Genomic DNA, 19,804 nt, shown 5'->3' with positions numbered 1-19,804 from the left:
AATTTTATAGAGATTCCAAAACAGAAGAATATTCATTTAAACATATATCCCAAATAAACTTATAACACAACTCCGTGCACCATTATTTTCCTCTTAAATTAATAATATGGGTAAAAACCATATCATTTACTAGTAGTAGTAATTAGTATTTGAATATAGCAGTTGTAGAATTGGCAGTTGTAGATTTCAGTTTTCAGTTTAGACTTTCAAATTTTAAATTATTGTTTCTAACTGCCTTAGGATTAGAGTGTGATGTAGTTAGTCTGACTTGAGATATATAAATCTCAGAATTATGTGTAAAAGAGGGGATGATGTTTTTTATGAATATATCATGATTTCTTCTCTCAACCAAGTTTCTTATTTCTCATCTAGTTTTCTTTAGATTTGTTATGATTTAGTTCATAACAATGGTATCAGAGCATTGATCCAAATATACTTCATTCTCACTTCCAATTATACACTTATTTCCTCATTTTTAATATTATTACAATTACATATAATATATATTATATTCTAGTGCTAGGTTAGTAGAAGCAATTACAATTTATCAAGGTCACAACTTTAATCTACAAGCAAAAGGTTACCGGCCCACGCAGGGAATCATATATAATCAAAGTGATTAAACAGAGTATCAAACGCCATTGAATCAACATTCAACTGACCAATACTAGTATTTTAAATCTCAGTAGTAGTCTGTACTAATATATCTTCACTCGTGAAAAACTATATTTACCTGGTAACAATCTTAAGACCTCTACACATTTGGAATACCCATGGTCAACAATTAGTTTGATCTAATATAATGTTGACTCTATAACGATTCAACTATACCAAATTTGAAACACATTACATTTATCAGTCTGGTTCGAGTTATCACATCAATACTTTATATGCTGGCAGAACCGAAATGATTGGTACAAATTCCGCGGAAACAGCTCATGAGAGAAGCTTATTTTAGTACTACATCTAAATCCCTAGAGAAGACCGGTAAGTGGTACATGTAGGTTGTGCAACATTAATCTTCTAGTTGGTCAATGACATTGACAAACACCTTGTACCCTTGGCACATGTCAGAAAGATGGCAGTACTCATTCTTTGCATGGTATGTAGCCATCAAGCCTGCATTTCATAAACTAAATTTCAACATATTGACCGATAAATCATCAAGGTCAATCCATCCCTCAATAAACTGTAAAGCAATGTATACAAGCTATAACTAGGTAATCGAATCCTTGAAACGTGAATTGTAGGAGTGAACTTCCTATAGTAACGTAACAAACGGAAAGGTATTCTTTAAGTATTGATTTACATGATATAAGAGGTAAATGCTGTATTACCTCCGTTATACTAGGGACTTATAAAGAGTTGATTATTTTGCTGGTTAAACGGTATAACTCTCATGCAATTTGCAGCTTTGCCTCTACAGAAAATTAAACTGTCCAACGATTGGTGACTAAGGAACAGAGTAACCATTATACGCATAGATGTTCATTTTACAGCCAAAATGAAAACAAAGTAGCTCAGAGTCAAACCAGATCTGACTCGATAAAAAAAGGCTAAAAAGTGAATGAATTTGAAATATCAAGCCCTATATACAATACCCAGACAGATATAGTAAATTCTCATGTCTCATACTTGTTCATATATTCTTGTACAGCAGTTCAAAGAAAACTAAGAGTACTTGAAAACGTATTTAATCAAACATGTACAACTCACATTTGCAAGTTATCTTAATATTATCCATATAATATACTCCCTCCGTCCCATCCATTTTAGTTTGTCCCAAAAAAATGGCTGGATTCCCTATTATGTACTTTATCTTCCTTATAAATTATATGCACTTAATAAGAACAAATTGAGAGTTTTAATGTCTTTTCACCCTCTTATTGGCACACATGTATTTACTAGTAAATTTATATTTTATATCAGGAAATTTAAATGAGGTTACGTTGGTTCAAAAGCTAAAATATTTAACATTTCTTAACCTTTGTGCAAAAGGCAATCAAGCTATTTTAAATTGTGACAATGGGAGTATAACATATAACTTTATAAGGAGTATTTAATTATACATTATAAAACGAATAAAGTTATTGTGAGGTGTCTAATCATTTACAAATTCGAGCATAATCAGTGAGGTGTGAATAATTAATTCCATTTAGAGCCGGATCTGGGTAAGGTATATTCTTGAGTAAAATCGGATCATGTAGATATTCGTAGGCATTTACTCGGTTTCACCACTAGTCTATATCAAGTAAGTTATGTTTATATGTAGCACAAACTAAAGCAGCTGGATATCATATTAATTTGATGTTACGCGAATTTAGGGTTGAATGTCTAGATATTTGCCATTTTCCCACAATTTTAGATATTCAAATAGTACTTTCTATAATAGAAAGCTGCAAAATGAACTTTTTTCCCCACTGCATTTCTTATCTATTCTTCATATGCATCAATCACATAAGTAAACTTTGAAATTGACATCATGAGCTGAATCACAGTAAACAATAAATTTCGGATAGGAACTAGCAAGAGAATTATACCATAGCCTGAAGTTTGAACATCAAAACCTTCATCCTGGAAAGTGATAATAGATTCCATTACAACATAATAACTTCTGAAAAAATCAATAGTAAATTTAAAAAACAGACATACAAACCTGCAAATCTCTTATGAGGGGTAAACTCCCAGTAATAGAATATGGTTTTACGTGGCCAACTACTTGTTCAGTAGCTTTGCACAATACATGGAAGCCACGAGAATCAAGATTGCAAGCAACTCCAGGATAAGCATCATCGAAACTTATTTCGATTCTGAAAAACATAAAACACAAACCAACCAGTTGAACCAGAACAGCCAAAATACAGATTATATGGTAAACTAAGAAGACGCATTTCACTTGGCAAAGAAAAAAAGAAGCACAATACTATTAAGTATTGTGCACTCGCTTCATTAATAGTTTAAGTTTGATTTTAAAAAGTTCAAGGCTAAGTTTCCCCAAAATACATTATGAAGTTATGGTGAGTCATAACTCTTATGCCCTTCACCTGTAAAATTATCGAAAAAAGAATGTACCTTCCCCTTAAGTTTTCGTCTGGAAGAACATATTTCGAAACAGGTCCCCGTACATCTATCTTCTCTATATTGGTATTTAACTCTTCAATGTATTCTTGTAATTTCTTCATAACATCTGATATGCTAAAAGATAATTAAAATGGTTAAATCTTAACTCAGAAGACAATTTAGAATCGCAGCAGCCCGCAAAGATCAGTACTTAGTTCTTAAAGATAAAATAATACAGTATAACGGTATAACTTACTCGTAAAACGGAGTCAGCCTGCAAAAGAGAAGAGCGTGATCAAAATCATATTATATACGGGACTTCTATAGAAGTGTATGTAAGAGAGAAAGAGTAACATTAACCTGACATCTCCTGAAACTGTGCATTCACCGGGGATTTGATTATTTCCACCTCCCGGGTCTGTAAAAAAATACTACAAAAATTAGAGCAAAAGAAAACAAAATGTAGCTTAAATTTCCTCCACTCCAGGACACATCACTTCTAAATCACAATCAAATTTATGTTCTGGATGGGAGTGATCCTCCCCCACCCACCGTTACATAATTCACAACTTAATACTCATTGCTTAAAGACTTACAACTCCATTGAGTTGGTTTCATTGTTGATGGGGTTGCAAAGCCATATACTTCTTCCTTAGGATGAGGGGGAAAGTCTTTGTAAAACCTCAGCTGGATCACTTTAAGAGCTTCCATCACTAGCTCCAAAGGATTTATGGCCTGCATTAAGCAACGATCAAAAAATAGAATCACATTGTATATATAAGTATGTTTATTCAGTCCCATATATAACACTCAATCAAAAAGATTTGGCAAGATAAATTTATTGCCCGTTTCTGGTCAATTTAATTTTTAACTCAGAGAACCCCAAGTAGTTGAAACATTCCTTACTTTTTCTCATGTCTCGTCATGTTATCGGCTTTATCATGTAAATATCAAACGATTTCCGGCACATAAGCCCCACATTCCATTCACTAATTTCTTCAATATAATTTTACCATACCATACTATTGTTCATATAATTTTACGTCGTATTTGTGAATTATAAATAAAATTGTTTGTTGAGAATGGAGAGAAAAAGGGAAGCTTAATGGTACCACAGAGACTTTGTTTTCCTGGAAACCTAAAGGCTTATGACATGGTTTAACTGATTCAAGCGATAGTAGCCGAGCCAGTGCATTTTGTATCCAGCCAAAACTGGAGAAAGACAAGCTGTGTCTTTCATGTATGCAGGGAGAAATGTTAGGGCAGAACTCAAATCATGGTTTTTACAGAGCTATAGTGTCACGGCATTGGTAAGGGATGCTAGGATACCATAATGGAGGAAAACAGTGTCCTTGTGGTCATACCGCATTTACATTATTTCAAGATTTTATACATATGTTCATATTCCAAAATATTAGTAATAAATTATGTAATAACCAAATAAGTTTGACAAGTGCCTATTTAATTAACATAGATACATAACATATCAATACATACTACAGTAGTACACACTACAAACAGTTGATATTGACAAGGTTCAACAAGGTATATAAATTAGCCGGACAATGAAACTTTTAAGTTAATTTACATATAGATAGATAGGTTGATTTAGCAACTTCAATAAAAATAAATAATGTTTACAGAATTTAATTAATTTAAGATGTAAAAGAATAGGGTACGTCAAAGACCCATTTAAGACATTGACTCTGTAACGCAAACAAAACAAAATTACAGGGCATCAGAGATAATAATAAAAAAAAAAGAACATCGAAAGAGCAAAGAAAGGAAAGAAAGATCTGAAGAAGAAGATCCATAGATGCATTGTTGGGTCTAGAGTTTAGGTCATCACAGAAACACCTCTTCTCTTCGTGGTGGGAACTTCTGATAGAATTGGGTAGTTCAGTTAGGATTTGGCTTCATTAGGTGAGTGCTTTATCCATTTCTAGGTCAATTAATAATGGTCCAGGTTGACGAAAGGAGCAGGTCAAGCTACATTTGGTCCATAGCACGATGCATGACAAAATGACTTGTATTCTAATATATTTTCAATTTGATACAAAAGAAAATAAGCTGTAATTATGTAACAAATACTCTATCAGAAAGCTATGTTACTCCCTAAAGTGCTAGACAATCTTATTCCAATGAATATGTAATACCAATAACTAGATAAGATGATCCTTTTTTGCTCAACACTAGAAATCTTTAACATCTTTTACAAATATATTATTCCTTTATCCCCGTGTCTTATCTTGAATGACAAACTAAAAAGATATAATGTAATAGTACATATAATTTGGTAGATGTGGATCATACAGTTACTGCTGAGCACAATTTGACCTAAAACAACAAATTATAGACTAAGATGACATACTTTGTGTGGAAGACCACTGTGAAAGAGCTTTCCCGTAACATGAAGCGTCCACGGTATAGCACCACCAGTACCAATGCAAGGTTGTTTATCTGCTGTGTCAATCCAATACCTGTTTAGATAAATAAATACCATGTCAAGCTAATAGATCCAGTTCATAGATAATCTCGTCTCCTTTCAGGCTGCAAATATAGCACTTTTTTACTTACAAAGGACCTTGCTTCAATTTATTAAGCAAACCCTGTTTCACCAGTGCATCTACACCAACTCCTGGAATAGATGAATTCTCTTCACTGGCAATGAAGACAGCAACTACAGTTGACTTAAGTTTTGGCTTCGTCTCCCCGAGTCTCCGCATAAGTTCAGCCACAAGAGCAACATGTCCTAAGCAATCAGTCGTCCCACGGCCTCGAAGTTTATCTCCTTCGGTGCTCAATGAAAAAGGATCGAAGTTCTGTACATAATGCATGAAGTGGTATCATATTATGCAAATTGATTACATAATTTTGTTGGCAGATTTCACGCTAAATGTAATGAGGAAATTTAAAACATATTACTTCACTGGGAAACAATCAGTTTGCCTAATCCTTAAATGTGAAAACATAGAGTATATTCAATGAATCGACTCCAGAACAAAGTCTAAATTCCAGTTTCAGAAGAAAAAGAAATTAAAGAGCCCAAAGAACTATACACGTCATATAGAAATGCTAGTTAATGCCACACAAAGCATCAAAATCTGAGATGCGCAGAATAAAGCTTAGACCTGTCATTGTCTATCAATATCCATGCTTCAATCTATGAATGCTATAATAATAATAATAATAATAATAATAATAATAATAATAATAATAATAATAATAATAATAGTAATAATAATAATAATAATAATAATAATAATAATAAAAATGGTTAAATATCAGAGTGGTCACTAAGCTTGAGATCCATGTATCAATTCTTTCATTATAGTTATCTGGGTCTCAAGTACACCCTCTAATAGCAGCAAGTAATGACATAGAAGTTAAATACTAACAATTGACTGGACGGAAATTTTTTGACTCTGACATGTATTAATGACTAGACAATAACACAACATTAGATGCAAATGACTAGATAAAACATATAATTGATAGTTTATATAAGCAATAAGCAACAATTATAATAAATATGTATATATAATACAGACACTCATTCAACATATATTACACACCCATTAAAATGTGTTTGCCGGAGGTCTGTCATGTCCAACTCCATTATAAGTACCATCATAGCTCTCCAACTCCATCTTCTTCATCTTCATTTTTGGAATCTTACAATTTGGGATTGAAGAAACTATATAGTTTACTACAAAGAAATGGTGACAACATGTAAATCTTGCCTTTCTAAGGTGATACTGATGAAACCCGGGGACACATCTTAGGAATTCATATAGATATTTCTCTTTTTGCTAAGTAATAAATTTATTAAACGAAAAAACAAAAGAGAACAGACTGCCAGCATCTCATATGAGTTTTGAGACAATCTGTCGAACTGGTGTCGACATTGTGCACTTATATTAAAGATGCCATATAACTCTGCCACTAGTAAAACTTAAAAATATCAAACATATATAATCATAGTTAAATTCCCGATTATTTTTTTTGAAAATTTAACCATTTTAAAATTGTTCTGCTGGTAATAAATTATTTTTCATATGAGTATTTTATAGTAATTTTTTAAAAATTAAAAGCACAAGATTAATGTAAAGAATAATAATAAATTTATGTTATGATAAATTGATTAATAAAAAATAGAAACATACATGAATATTAAATATTACTTTAAGTAATTAAAATACATCCAACTTCATTTAACTCAACCCATTGATCAGTTATTTCCGGTTAATCCTAAATGGCTAAGATTATTAGGTCCAAACCTCAATTTTTACAAACATGTGAGATTTAACTCATTTGTCATATTTAAACTTTTTTAGGTAATTTAGATTTTTTTTTTAAATCTCCTTTAGGTGATTTATATTTCATATGATGACCGAGAGTTAGTAGAAAGAGGTGATTGGAGAAACAACTATATGAGAAATTAATAAACAGAGGGAAGTCTAAGACATGATAAATGCATGGTATACCAAGAGTTAGTGTTTTATGCCCTCAAATGTGTACGTTTCAACCACTCTCGCTAGCACTTGGTGAGAACTGGGTGAGAACAGTACCAACCCATGACTTGACTTTCGGTATTCTGTACACATGTATGATACATATAATAGAAGATGTCGGGGGAGTGAGTTGTGTTACTGGACATATTTAGTATCCTTTCCTTAGCGATGGTATTGTGATGTGATTCACCTTGTTGCTTGCTTACTGGTTAGATGCTCCATAAGAGTTGAAGAGGTGATTCGAATGGAGTTATACACACGCATATGTAAAGTTGTATGTATGGCCTTGTTAGATGTCCATGTCAGCAAATATAGATTTTATTATTGCATTTAAGAAAGTCAGCTATGACATATCATAATTTTAACATTTTCCGTTTGGTCAGTTAGTCAAACTAACGTTCATGTCATTACTCTCTACTAAAATGGTGCATTTAAGACCCCGATAACTAAAATGAACGAATTGATATATGGCTCTCAGTTCAGTGACCACTTTGATATTTAACCCCATAAAAAAAGACATCTTGATTCATTGTGCTCTCCACTATGTTAACCCGGACTCGGGTATGGGTGTCAGACACGGGTTCGTATCCAAGTGTTGGACTCGGCAATATTCTGAAAAATTTACATGTTTTTGGCCTAAAATAAGTGTCCAAGTGTCTGTCCATACCCATGTCCGAGTGTCGAGTGTCCGACACGGGTACTTGAAGCAAAATGAAGAGTCTGGGTAACTAAGGCTCTCCATGTTTAAGAAAAAAGGATAAACTACTACTTACTTGTCCTAAATTCATTATCTTTAGTTAAAGTGTCTATTTCTTAAATTTAGCCTAAATCCAAACTAAGAATCTTCGGAAGATTTTGTTGACACTGATTTTATTAATCTTTACTAATAGATTAAGAAGGTAACATATTTAATTAAAAACAAATTATTCCCTTTACTACTTGAGATAAATAAAAAGTTTAATGCTTAACCATATTGTTAAGAGTAACATTACTTGTCCAAATTGCATTTGTACTTTTCTTGCTATTCGTCCACAATTCTGCTGGTGTTTCTTTTACTAATTAGTTATTTTCTAATATTACTTTCTTTAAGGATAGAATTACAGTCCATGGATTGTTGTAGTTCAAAATTGCTCTACACAGAACTAAAACAATCTATAGAGTTAATATAATCCAGAGTAATTGAAATTTAAGCAAGAACTAGGTAGAATTTGCCTCTAATCTGTCAAGACTTAAGAACCTTACAATTAGAATGGGATTCTATGTAGTACAGAATAATTTAAATCCTACGAAGTCCACCATTCATAAAATCTTGGTAAGTTGATTAATTTTTCGAAAGACACGAGATATACATGGATAATTTAGAATCCTACTTGAATATCGGTAGAACTTCAGCAACGTTTTTATAAACTTGACGAAACACCAGCAATTTTTTCAATTCCCAACAAAATAAAAACAGGTTTTAAACGACTGTATAAAATTTTGATTTAACACCATCAGATATATACAACTTTTTTAATAAATCAAATATCTATTAAATTGATAAATCTTCAAGTGTATCAACAAAAGTGAGATCTGTTGGCAGAATCTTAATTATGAATGAGAATCCTAGAGCTCTCAAAACTTTTTCTAAAAATCTTTCCAAATGTTGAGTTGTAAATCTATAATTAGTTCCCCCTCATGAAAGAAATAGACCCTCCATCCATACATATGAATACCACTAATTAAAACATGCCATGTGTCATTATGGAAAAATCTTGGGTTCCTTTTGGGACCCTAGCATTGCTCATTATAAAACACCCCCTTATATGTATGTGCCATAACAGGGATATAGTTGTTTCCTTTTTAGGAATATGTTAACAACACATAGGGTTATAAGGTTATGGTTATACATAAATTCTTTTTATGCATATTTAGTAATAACAAGATTAATTTTTTTAATAAAATAATAACCTAATTATCTATTCTTAAATAAGTGTAATAGAACCTTGAAAACTTCATTTTCTAAGTTGGCTTGAATTTAAGATTTAAATAGTTAAATACAATAGCGTACGACAAAATCCCGCTAGCTTGCTTTCTTTTAAAAAACTGGAAAGCATGATAAATAAAGGTGTCATTCTTCAAATCTGTAGAATAACCCATTAGGGTTGTGGTTAGTAAGACACGTAAATACTTAATATAAGAATGATACTAGAGGAGAATACAAAAACGTGATCCACCAACCAATGCAGAGCACACACAAAATAAAACAATTAGTTGACAAGTTCTACATTCAAATTTCCTTATTCTTGCTTCTACTTCTTAATAAATAATTAAGTAAAAGCAAAATAAGTATGTAGAAGCAACCATGTCCCACTTGTTTTATTAATCAAACCAATTCTAAAAAATTCAATCAATTAATGTTCCAACCGATACTTAAGACTACATCTTAAGCATACCTATCTACATAATATGACATATAACCATCATAAACTTAACCACCAAGACTTACCATACTTGTTATACATGTTGTAAATGGTTACTCCTGTGGGTCATGAATAATTAGCAGTTCCTTTACTAGACTATGCACTTCCAGCCAGGTTTGGGTTGCCATATGGACAAAAGATGAGGAACGGCTTAGAATCCGTACCGTTCGTTGGTTGAAATTTAACACTTCTCTGTCTCTGGAGGAATTACTAAGTCATTACTATACTTTGACTGATCTTGACAGATAAAAATAAAACATGAGTGAAATTTGCCATGTACGCAATGGGAACTCAATTGAGTACCGAATTCGGATTATTCTTCAACTATTAACAAGGGAAGATATAGTCCGGAAAAGTTTCAGAGAATCCAAATTTGTAACCTAAGCAATAGCAAACCATACTGGGAACTCCAACATTTGTCACTTTCAAGTTTCAAGTATGCCATATATACAGCAACTAGTCTCACACTAGTATTAAAGTCAATTCCTAATAAACGGCAATGAATACAACTCCAAGCAAATCAATAAAATAAAAATAGCCAATAGCATCAAAACAAATCTGACTAAATCATCATTAATAGAACCCCCAAGATGCATATTATAAAATACAAGAAAGACGAAAAGAAGTTACCCAATCAAGAGGATTAGCAGGAACAACATCCATATGCATTCCAACAAAAGAGAGAATCTTGCCAGGCTCAGTTCCTGGATACTCAACAATAAGATTGCCTCTTTTGGGAACATAAGTAACATGATTTACGATCAAGGGCCCACCACCGGTAGTAGTGCTAAAGGGAAGGAGAGTCTCAACAACATGGTTCACAATTCTATCCTCCTCGGGGACTAACTCAGGTGGGTTGTTTTGAACATATTTTGATTCCCCGATGAGTTTTCTTAATAGGCTCACAAAGTTTTGGGTGTTGAGGTCACCTATGGTTTGTTCCAAGGAACAAGACATGATGATGATCTATGATGATGCTTGTTAGGTTTAATTCAAGTGTGAGGTTCCTCGATTTGTTGGGGCAGGATTATTAATGCAACAGAAACAAACGTTAATTATGCGTTTTTAAGAGTAGCCAATAGCGAACATGTTCCTGTGGGTCAATTATGTATAATCGCATAAATAAATGGTTGGATAGAACATTTTATTTTATTTAAAATTACTAATTTACCCCTCGTAAATATAAATAATTATTAAATTTAATATCACTAAATCATTACCACTCCTTATTAATAAATACAAATAATTGTTATATTTAATAATATATGTTAATTATACCTAACTCATTAATATTAATAATTTTATATATGTTACCATTTATTATTGAATATTTACCACCTATAATTAGATATCTAAAATTTAATAATATTTTCTATCTATCTATCTATCTATCTATCTATCTATATTATAATAGACGAAACGTTAAAAATTTGATTGTTCGATTGATCAGTCGGTCAATTCTAATTTTAATTGATATTAAAGTCAATTTCCTCCACTAAAATTAAATTCTAATTCATATTGAACTCTATATTATTCTAACTGATATTAAACGAACGAATTTAAGAATTCAATTGAAGTTAAATTTTTATAATATATATATATATATATAAAAGAAAATCTATCATGAAATTTATCTGGATCATAATTTGATTTTTAAATTAAAAATCAAACACATCAAATCTATCATGATCATAATTTGATTTTTAAATTACAAATTTAGCAAAAAGGACAAGCTAGTCATTTTCCTAAACATGTGTACACATTTGTTAGTCAATTATTCAATTAGTCATGACATATACCTTAATTAATATATTTCATTTAAGAACTTTATATTTCCATGATTATTTTTTAAACTGAAAGGTTGGCTATGCAATTTGTTAGATATTAAAGATTCATCTTTTTGTGCAAGGAAATATTAGAATTTATTGTACAAAACCTCGCATGTAACAAATTCTTAAGGTACAATTGTGTATTATATTTAAATTATTTAATGTAATAATAGTATGTATACTAAATATATTTTTTTGAAAAAAAATCAATTATTTATATGTTGAATTTGTAATAATTATTTTATTAATCTAGTTATTCAACATAATTTTTTAAACTATTATTTATTTAATAGAATCTTTTAAAAAATCTTAATATAACTTATTTGAAGAGAATCTTAAAAAAATTAGAGAATTTCATAGAAGAATCTTTAAAGAAATTCGATAAAATTTTAGTATTAATCATTAAACTCAAAATTAATGAAGCAATATTAAATGTATTGTAAACTGATTCTCAAATAATACATTTCCGTTTGTTATTTGTGGACAATTGCATCTTCACGAGGAATCGTAAAAGAAAGGTAGAAAGTAGAAGCAGTTTTTCGGTTTCATATATATGTACTAAGAATTGATTTCATTAACATGAATGTGACATTAATATTGTGAGAACTTATCAATTTTTTTTGAATAAAAATGAGGACTTTCAATAATCAGGTAAATCATACAAAAGCATCTCTTGCATACTAGATGAAGGAATAGTGAACACTCTTTGACAATTGAGCAAATAAGGAATTTTAGTCATTTCATGGGTTGCTTTGTTGTTTGATTGCCGTTTGACAAAAGAAATTGAAAAGTCTAATCTAGATCGCAAATAAGTTCGACAACTTTCCAAGATGTGACCAACTTCCAATACATTCTTGCAAGGACTTTGAATTGCTTGCACTGAGAGGAGAAAATCAGACTCAATAGACACCTTCTGATACGACATCGACATCACCCACTTCAAGCCTTCACAGATCGCAAGAGTTTCAGCTTCCAGAACCGTATAGGAACCAGACAAAGAAGCGATATTTCCTACTACAAACGTTCCCAGATGATCCTGTAGTACTAGCCCTACCGAAAATGATGTAGAATTAGTCCGTATAGAAACATCAGTGTTAAGTTTTAAGCAGCCAATCTCTGGAGGTGACCAGCTCGTATTAGAGGCAACCACAGGTGAAACCACATTGACCTGCATTGTCTTCCTTGTGCCAACAACTAGCTTCCAATCAGAGAACATTTTTGCACTCATGTCCATAGCAGTAACATGATTAACTGATCTATTCTCCCACACCTTTTTGTTACGAAAAAATCAGATACCCCAGAGATATTTTGCAATTTTAATCACCTCATCCCCAGAACCTTCATATATTTTATTTAGAATCCAATCTGGCTCAGCCTCTACCAACTGCGTATCATGGCTAACTCCAACATAGGACCAGCACTGGCGAGGAAAGGGGCACTCAAAGAATAAGTTAATCACATTTTCAACATCCAAATCACACATTGGACACGTTACAGGTAGTTGAACACCCTTAAAGATCAACCTGTACTGAACAGGAAGATTATTCCTACACAGACGCCACCGAAATACTTTGACGTTGTGAGGTATTGACAACCTCCAAATTTTTTCCCAACCCCTTGACTGAGTTACACTACTCGTTCCCAGATTTCTTTCATGCCCATGTCTTCACAATATAGTGACCATTAGTAGTTTTTGTCCAAACAATTCTATCCTTGACACCATTCTGAGGGATCGTAGTATTTAATGTACTAATGACATCATCTGCACAAAACATTCCTCTAACCTTGGCAACATCTCAGGCCTTCCCACCAGCCATATACAGAGACGATACAGAGGTATTATCACCCTCATAAGTGTGATTTTGACCCATCTTAAAATCCTGTTTCCCTCTCAACCAAGGGTCTTTACACGCATCAATATCAACCCCATCCCCCAGGACCCACCTAAAACTTCCAGCTAGTGTGTTTTTAGCTGTTAAAATACCCGTCCAAATAAAACTCGAACTAGGTTTCACATTAGCTTTTAGCAGATGATCATTAGGATAGTAACGTGCTTTGTAGAGACGAGCAACCAGAGATAGATGTTTATTCAGGAGATTCCAACACAGCTTACCCAACAAAGCTATATTAAAACCATATAAACTTCTGAAACCTAACCCTCCCTTCGACTTTGACATGGAAATAGCATCCCACGACAACCAGTTTATGCCTCTCCTTTCAGTCGAGCCTGAATTCCACCAGAATTTATTGAGCATCCTTTCGATCTCTTGACACAGAGACTTGGGAAGTAAAAAACAAGACATGCAATAAGACGATAGAGATTGAGCAACATTTTTGATTAAAACAGCCTACCTGCATGAGATATAGGTTTAGACTTCCACCCTTGAATTTTCCTCCAAACCTTTTCCTTCACAAAGCTGAAAACTCATTTTTTGGATCGACCAACTAGAGATGGCAAACCCAAATATTTATTGTCCCTTAAATCATTGAAAACACCGAGAATTGCAGACAACTCCTCTCTCTTCTCTTGACCCACGTTTGCACTAAAGAATACCACCAATTTTTGAAGATTTACTGGTTGTCCTGAGCGATACTCATAATCTTTAAGCAAAGCCACAATGTTATTAGCTTCCTCGTTACTTGCCCGAAAAAAAGAAAGAAAGCTATCATTTGCAAAGAGTAGATGAGTAACTATAGGCGCAGAAGGACAAATTTGAAAGCCGTGAATATCTCCTACAGCCGCAACATTAATCAATGAATCTGATAATCCTTCTACACACAAGAGAAATAAATACGGGGACAAGGGGTCCCTTTTGACAAAGTCCCCTCGATGGAATAATCGGTCCAATATAAGAGCCATTAAAACAAAAATCATACGATACCGTCGTTACACACATCATGATCCAATTTATCCATCTATTGCAGAAACCCATTCGAAGCATCATTTCTTTGAGAAGAAACCCGCTCCACCCTATCATAAGTCTTGCTAATGTCAAGATATAGAGTTATTTCACCCTTACTTCCATTGGATTTCCTGTTCATATGGTGAATGATCTCGAATTCCACTAACACATTGTCAGTAATATTTCTCCCGGGAACAAAGGCCGATTGATTTTCGGAAATCAAACCAGGAAGAACCAGTTTCAACCGATTTGCTAGGACTTTTGCTAGAATTTAATAAAGAACATTACATAGAGCGATTGGTCGTAAATCTTTCATATTACACACATTCTCCTTTTTATGAATCAAGATCACATTTGTATCATTTATATGTGCAGGATAGAGCCACCTTACAACCATTCTTCACAACAATTAAATACCTCCTTGCCTAGCATAGCCCAAAACTGTTGAAAGAACGCCGGATTCAAACCATCAGGCCTCGATGCTTTATCAGGATGCATCTGTTTGATGGCCAAAAAAAACTTCTCGAATGAGACTTCTTCTACCAACTTTCTGTTTTGCTCCTATGAAATACATGTACTGCTGCCAATATTCTGATGCATATTACTATCTCTTTGATCACCTTGAAACACAGTTGAGAAATAATCTCTGACTATATGGCACATCTCCTCATGATTTCCACCTTCTTACCATTCTCTTTCTCAAGTAAGCAGATACGATTCATTTTCCTTCTCGTAGAAGCATTTGCATGAAAAAATTTAGTATTGGTGTCTCCCTCTATTAGCCAAAAAGTATTTTCCCGTTGCTTCCAATAAACCTCTTCATGACGGAGTAACTCATCAAGCTTCTCTCGTTCAGCAAAATAAAGATTCAAACCAGCTGCATCTGTTCGATCAACCAGCTTTGACAGAGCTTCCTTATGCTTTTTAATCTTATCCCTGAACTTATGACAAAAGTTTCTATCCCAACGCGCCATGAAAGACAAAACATAAATAAGCTTAGGAAGGATATAAAAAGAAGGCAGATCCAACTAATAATCAACAACATCCTTTCTGAAAGTAGGTTCTTCAAGTCATGTGCTTTCAAACTTAAACCAGAACTGTTTACTCGAACAGTGTAGATAAAGCAGATCCAAATTAATTGGATCATGATCAGAGTAGGTTACATGGTGGACTGTAAGCTTGCACAACGGAAATTTCCTCAGCCAGGAACTAGTAGCAAAAGCTCTATCAAGCTTCTCTCTAACCCACATGTCCGTACCTTGGCCTCGTTCTCAGGTGTACTTACCACCTACAAGATCGATTTCAGATAATAAGCAGTCCTCAACAACCATTCTAAAGCCATCCAACAGATTTTGTGGGTGAGGGACAACTCCAAACTTATCAGAGGAATAGAGGAGACCATTAAAATCACCAAATATGCACCAAGACAGCTGAGAAACTCTAGCTAAATTACGAATAAAATGCCAAGAATTACTACATCTTTGCCTCTCAGGAAAGCCGTAAAAACAAGAAAGACGCCAGGAAGTTACATTATTTTCAGTAAAAACAACATCAATGTGATTTCGCGAGTAACCGGCAATTTCATATTTTACTTGATGTCTCCAAAAAACTGTTAACCCACCACTATGGCCAACACAATCAACAAAGAAATATTGAAAAAAACCAAACTTTATACGAAGAGCTTCAATCTTATTTGCATTTGAGATAGCCTCAGATAAAAATAAAAAATCGAGCTTGCGTACCTTTACCAGGTCGCTAAGGATACAAATTGCTCGAGGATTACCCCGTCCCCAGCAATTCCATCTTAGTAGATTCATAATGGTTGGCTGGCCTGCATTGCAGACTCAACCAATAGAGTAGGAGAAGACACCAAACAATCCATATTAGAAAGAACGACATCTAGGTTTCCAACATCAGTCTCGCCATCCGTTATCAAAAACACTTCTTCTTGAGGCCCATTCCTTTTCCTTTTCTTTTCCTCAATACTAAGCCCATCTAATTCATCCTCTAGGGGCCCAATAAGACTTTTATTTTTTAATTTTGCCTCCTGAATTTTTGAATTTCCAATTAACAAACTTGACCCCGCTAATTTAGCACTCCCATGCATGTTTGTTCTAACATCACGTCGATACAAATCGTCTCTATCCTTTTGTGGCGCTTGTCCCTCCGAAAATTGATTCTGACAGCTATCAGATCCTAAATTACCGCCCCAATTATCATCCTTCTCATCCCATAGCCACCTACTCTTCTCCTGTCCCTCCGCCCTCCGTGGCGGAGCACGAAGCCACGAACCCCATTCCCTGGTACTGTCTTGATGCTGCATGTCGAACTTCTTACTACAAAATCGTTCCGTATGGAAAAGCAGTCCACACATGAAACAAAAATCCCCCAGCCTCTCATACTTACATTGAACAACATCTCTTCTACAGATCTTCTTTTTCCTCTTTAATGGTTTTCTCACATCCACACGAATTCTTAATTTCATACTCTCCCTCCATATAATCGTATTATTATTTGGATCATACAAGAGAAACGTACCAAAAAAAATTTCTAGCTGCTTGCCTACCGCCTCAGACATAAAACCAGATGGCAATCCATGAATTTGTATCCAAAAATTTACATCAAACAGAGGCACGTTAACAGGATCTTCACCCTTAGGAATTGTACTAAGCACAAGCAACGCCCCATTAAAGGACCATTGTCCCCCATTCAAAACCCAGGACATATCATCTGCATGATAAAATTGAAATAAGAAGATACCAGACTTTAAATCCTTGATATTGATACCCCTTGCAGGTTTCCACACATTTGCCAGCTTCGACTTCATTACACGTGTGTTAACCCCTTTTTCGGTTAGAAAACTCCCCACCAGACACAGCTCAAACTTATTTGAAAGCTCTTCAACACCCTCATCAAAGATGAGTTGCTCATTCTCCTCATCCTCGATATTCATTTTAGCCATTCTTTCATTAATGTCTTCCACTCTTGTCATAAGGAAAACACAAAAAACTCTCACAGCCTCAGAAAAGAGTTGGAGAGAAAAATAGAACTCTCATAGATGGAGAGAAAAAACTTATTGCAAGTTGCACATTTCTAACCTAGGCTCTTGGGTTATTAGAAATTATCAATTTTTTAAAAATATATTTGAATTTTTTTGAAATATCTAATATATTAAAAATAATTAAGAGGGTAAATCCTGTAAAATACATTACTATTTAAACGAGTACCCCTGTAATACATAAGCTAATATTGTTTGTACCACTCTAAATAATATCATCAAGGTCACTTAAACCTGTGGTGACTAACAAAATATATGCAAGTGGAGACAGATCATGATCATGTGTCAAGCGGATGATATCATGAAGACTAAAATAAAGACTTTTATGTCATGTAGATGATATAATCATGACTAAAATAAGAGACGTTTCTTAATATGTACTAAAAATTAACTTTCAAGATCTTATATTTATTTATTTAAGAAAAATTAAAACATTTAAAAATTTCATCACATGTTACTAAACTTTCCCATTATCTACTACTCTTTTTAAATACTAAAAATTTGTTAAGTTTGTATAAAATGATACTACTTCCATTTTTTCCATTTCTTATAGTCGGATAACTGCGTCCGCATTAAAATATGTATAAAATATAGTTATGTAACTTAATTTTATAATTTTATATTTTTAAATAAAATTAAATATTTAAATTTTTTCATTCATAAAAAATAAATTAAAATAACTATGGAATATGCACCTTAAGAGAGGTAAAAAGCACTAATATTAGGAATGGATGAGAAAACTATTAATTACATAGTTTATTTTATTTGTTTATGAAATTAGTTTTTATGTTATATGTTGACTTTTACTTTCAATTTTTTTATCGTAAAAAATCTGCAGCCGCTACCCTTCGGGTGTGAGCTCGTGGTAATTATATATATATATATAAATTCTTTTAGTAGATAATACTAATATTTAAAAAATCTCTTTCAATGTTGTTAAATTTTAAGATTTTTTAAGTATTTTCTTAAGTGTTTCTATTTTAAGATTTTTGTTAAAGTATTTTATGTAAAATTCTATTAAAAGATTCTATTTTATCCAATAATTGTCTTAATTTTTGTATTAAAGATTCTCTTAAAAGTTTCTATTTTATCTAAATTTTTTTAAAGATTCTCTAAAAAGATTCTATTTCAGTGTTTTTATTACATTTAAATAAAATATTTTAGTAAATGATATTTTTTATAATACTAGAATTTCTTGAAAGAGTATCTTTTAATCTTTTTTTATTAAATTTTAAGATGTCGTCATATCTCTCTTAACTTTTTTTAAATAACTACAAAAAGACCTAAATATTTAAAAAATTTAAGTTGACAATGTCTTACTAAATTTAATAATAAAATAATACCGACCACGCTTTATGTATTCCAATTCAACATAAATAACAATAGTTTGTAAGGGAAAATTTATCGTAAATTTCTTTAGAAAAATTCTTAATGATAATTTTTGAAATAATTATCAATTATTTAAACACATTAGAGAATAAATATACAATGTTACATTTTAAAGAATTTAATAATAATATACATGATTGTACTAATAGCTACTTAATAAAAAGTATTTAATTGAAATAAATACTAAAGTATCTTAAATAAATACAAGTTTCTTTAACAGTTATGAAAAAATATTGAGAAATCTAAAATTGAAAGTCACCAACCCATCTAGTTTATAAAGAATCTTCCAAGTATTTAAGTGAATCTTTTATATTTAATAAATAAATTTTGAATGAGAAAGGATACTTACTATAATCTTATCAAAATACTTTTATAAAATTACAATAAAAATTCAATTGATTTTGATATCAAACAATATTTTAAAAAAAGATTTAGATCACTTATGAGCGCGGATTAAAATGTAAAATTCAAGAGAATCTTTTCGTTATTAAAGTAAATCAGAGATCCGCCTTTGATTAAGTAGCTTGTGTAACGAGATTATGTTGCTGTGCCACCTATATTCATGATTTAGTGAGTCTGGATCCTCTGT

General features: G+C 32.5%; 2 protein-coding genes across 2 annotated transcripts; both read right to left on the bottom strand.

The window, feature by feature from the left end:
* Positions 1 to 567: 567 nt before the first annotated feature.
* On the bottom strand, positions 568 to 11,105 carry LOC141677825 (acetylornithine deacetylase). The gene is made up of 10 exons (XM_074483900.1): positions 10,667 to 11,105; positions 5,638 to 5,882; positions 5,432 to 5,540; positions 3,657 to 3,795; positions 3,421 to 3,478; positions 3,317 to 3,334; positions 3,073 to 3,195; positions 2,657 to 2,810; positions 2,541 to 2,574; positions 568 to 1,119 (listed from the first exon to the last, which is right to left on the bottom strand). The coding sequence occupies exons 1-10, from the start codon at positions 10,991 to 10,993 to the stop codon at positions 1,016 to 1,018; spliced, it is 1,311 nt and encodes a 436-aa protein (XP_074340001.1). The 5' UTR covers positions 10,994 to 11,105; the 3' UTR covers positions 568 to 1,015.
* A 4,934-nt stretch (positions 11,106 to 16,039) lies between these two features.
* LOC141679959 (uncharacterized) lies at positions 16,040 to 16,585 on the bottom strand. The gene has a single exon (XM_074486312.1). The coding sequence runs from the start codon at positions 16,583 to 16,585 to the stop codon at positions 16,040 to 16,042; it is 546 nt and encodes a 181-aa protein (XP_074342413.1).
* Between the last annotated feature and the right edge of the window lie 3,219 nt (positions 16,586 to 19,804).

Source organism: Apium graveolens, chromosome 8 (assembly GCF_009905375.1).
Source record: "Apium graveolens cultivar Ventura chromosome 8, ASM990537v1, whole genome shotgun sequence".
Taxonomy (NCBI): domain Eukaryota; kingdom Viridiplantae; phylum Streptophyta; class Magnoliopsida; order Apiales; family Apiaceae; genus Apium; species Apium graveolens.
This window is presented reverse-complemented; position numbering and strand designations above follow the sequence as displayed.

What these genes read in the sequence shown, in the direction of transcription:
- LOC141677825 (XM_074483900.1), bottom strand. Translation starts at nt 10,993, where the DNA reads ATGTCTTGTTCCTTGGAACAAACCATAGGTGACCTCAACACCCAAAAC. An exon ending in CTGCTAATCCTCTTGATTGG is followed by an intron (nt 5,883 to 10,666) that starts GTAACTTCTTTT and finishes CATTATGTACAG; the next exon opens with AACTTCGATCCTTTTTCATT. An exon ending in CCCTCATAAGAGATTTGCAG is followed by an intron (nt 2,575 to 2,656) that starts GTTTGTATGTCT and finishes ATCACTTTCCAG; the next exon opens with GATGAAGGTTTTGATGTTCA.
- LOC141679959 (XM_074486312.1), bottom strand. Translation starts at nt 16,585, where the DNA reads ATGAATCTACTAAGATGGAATTGCTGGGGACGGGGTAATCCTCGAGCA.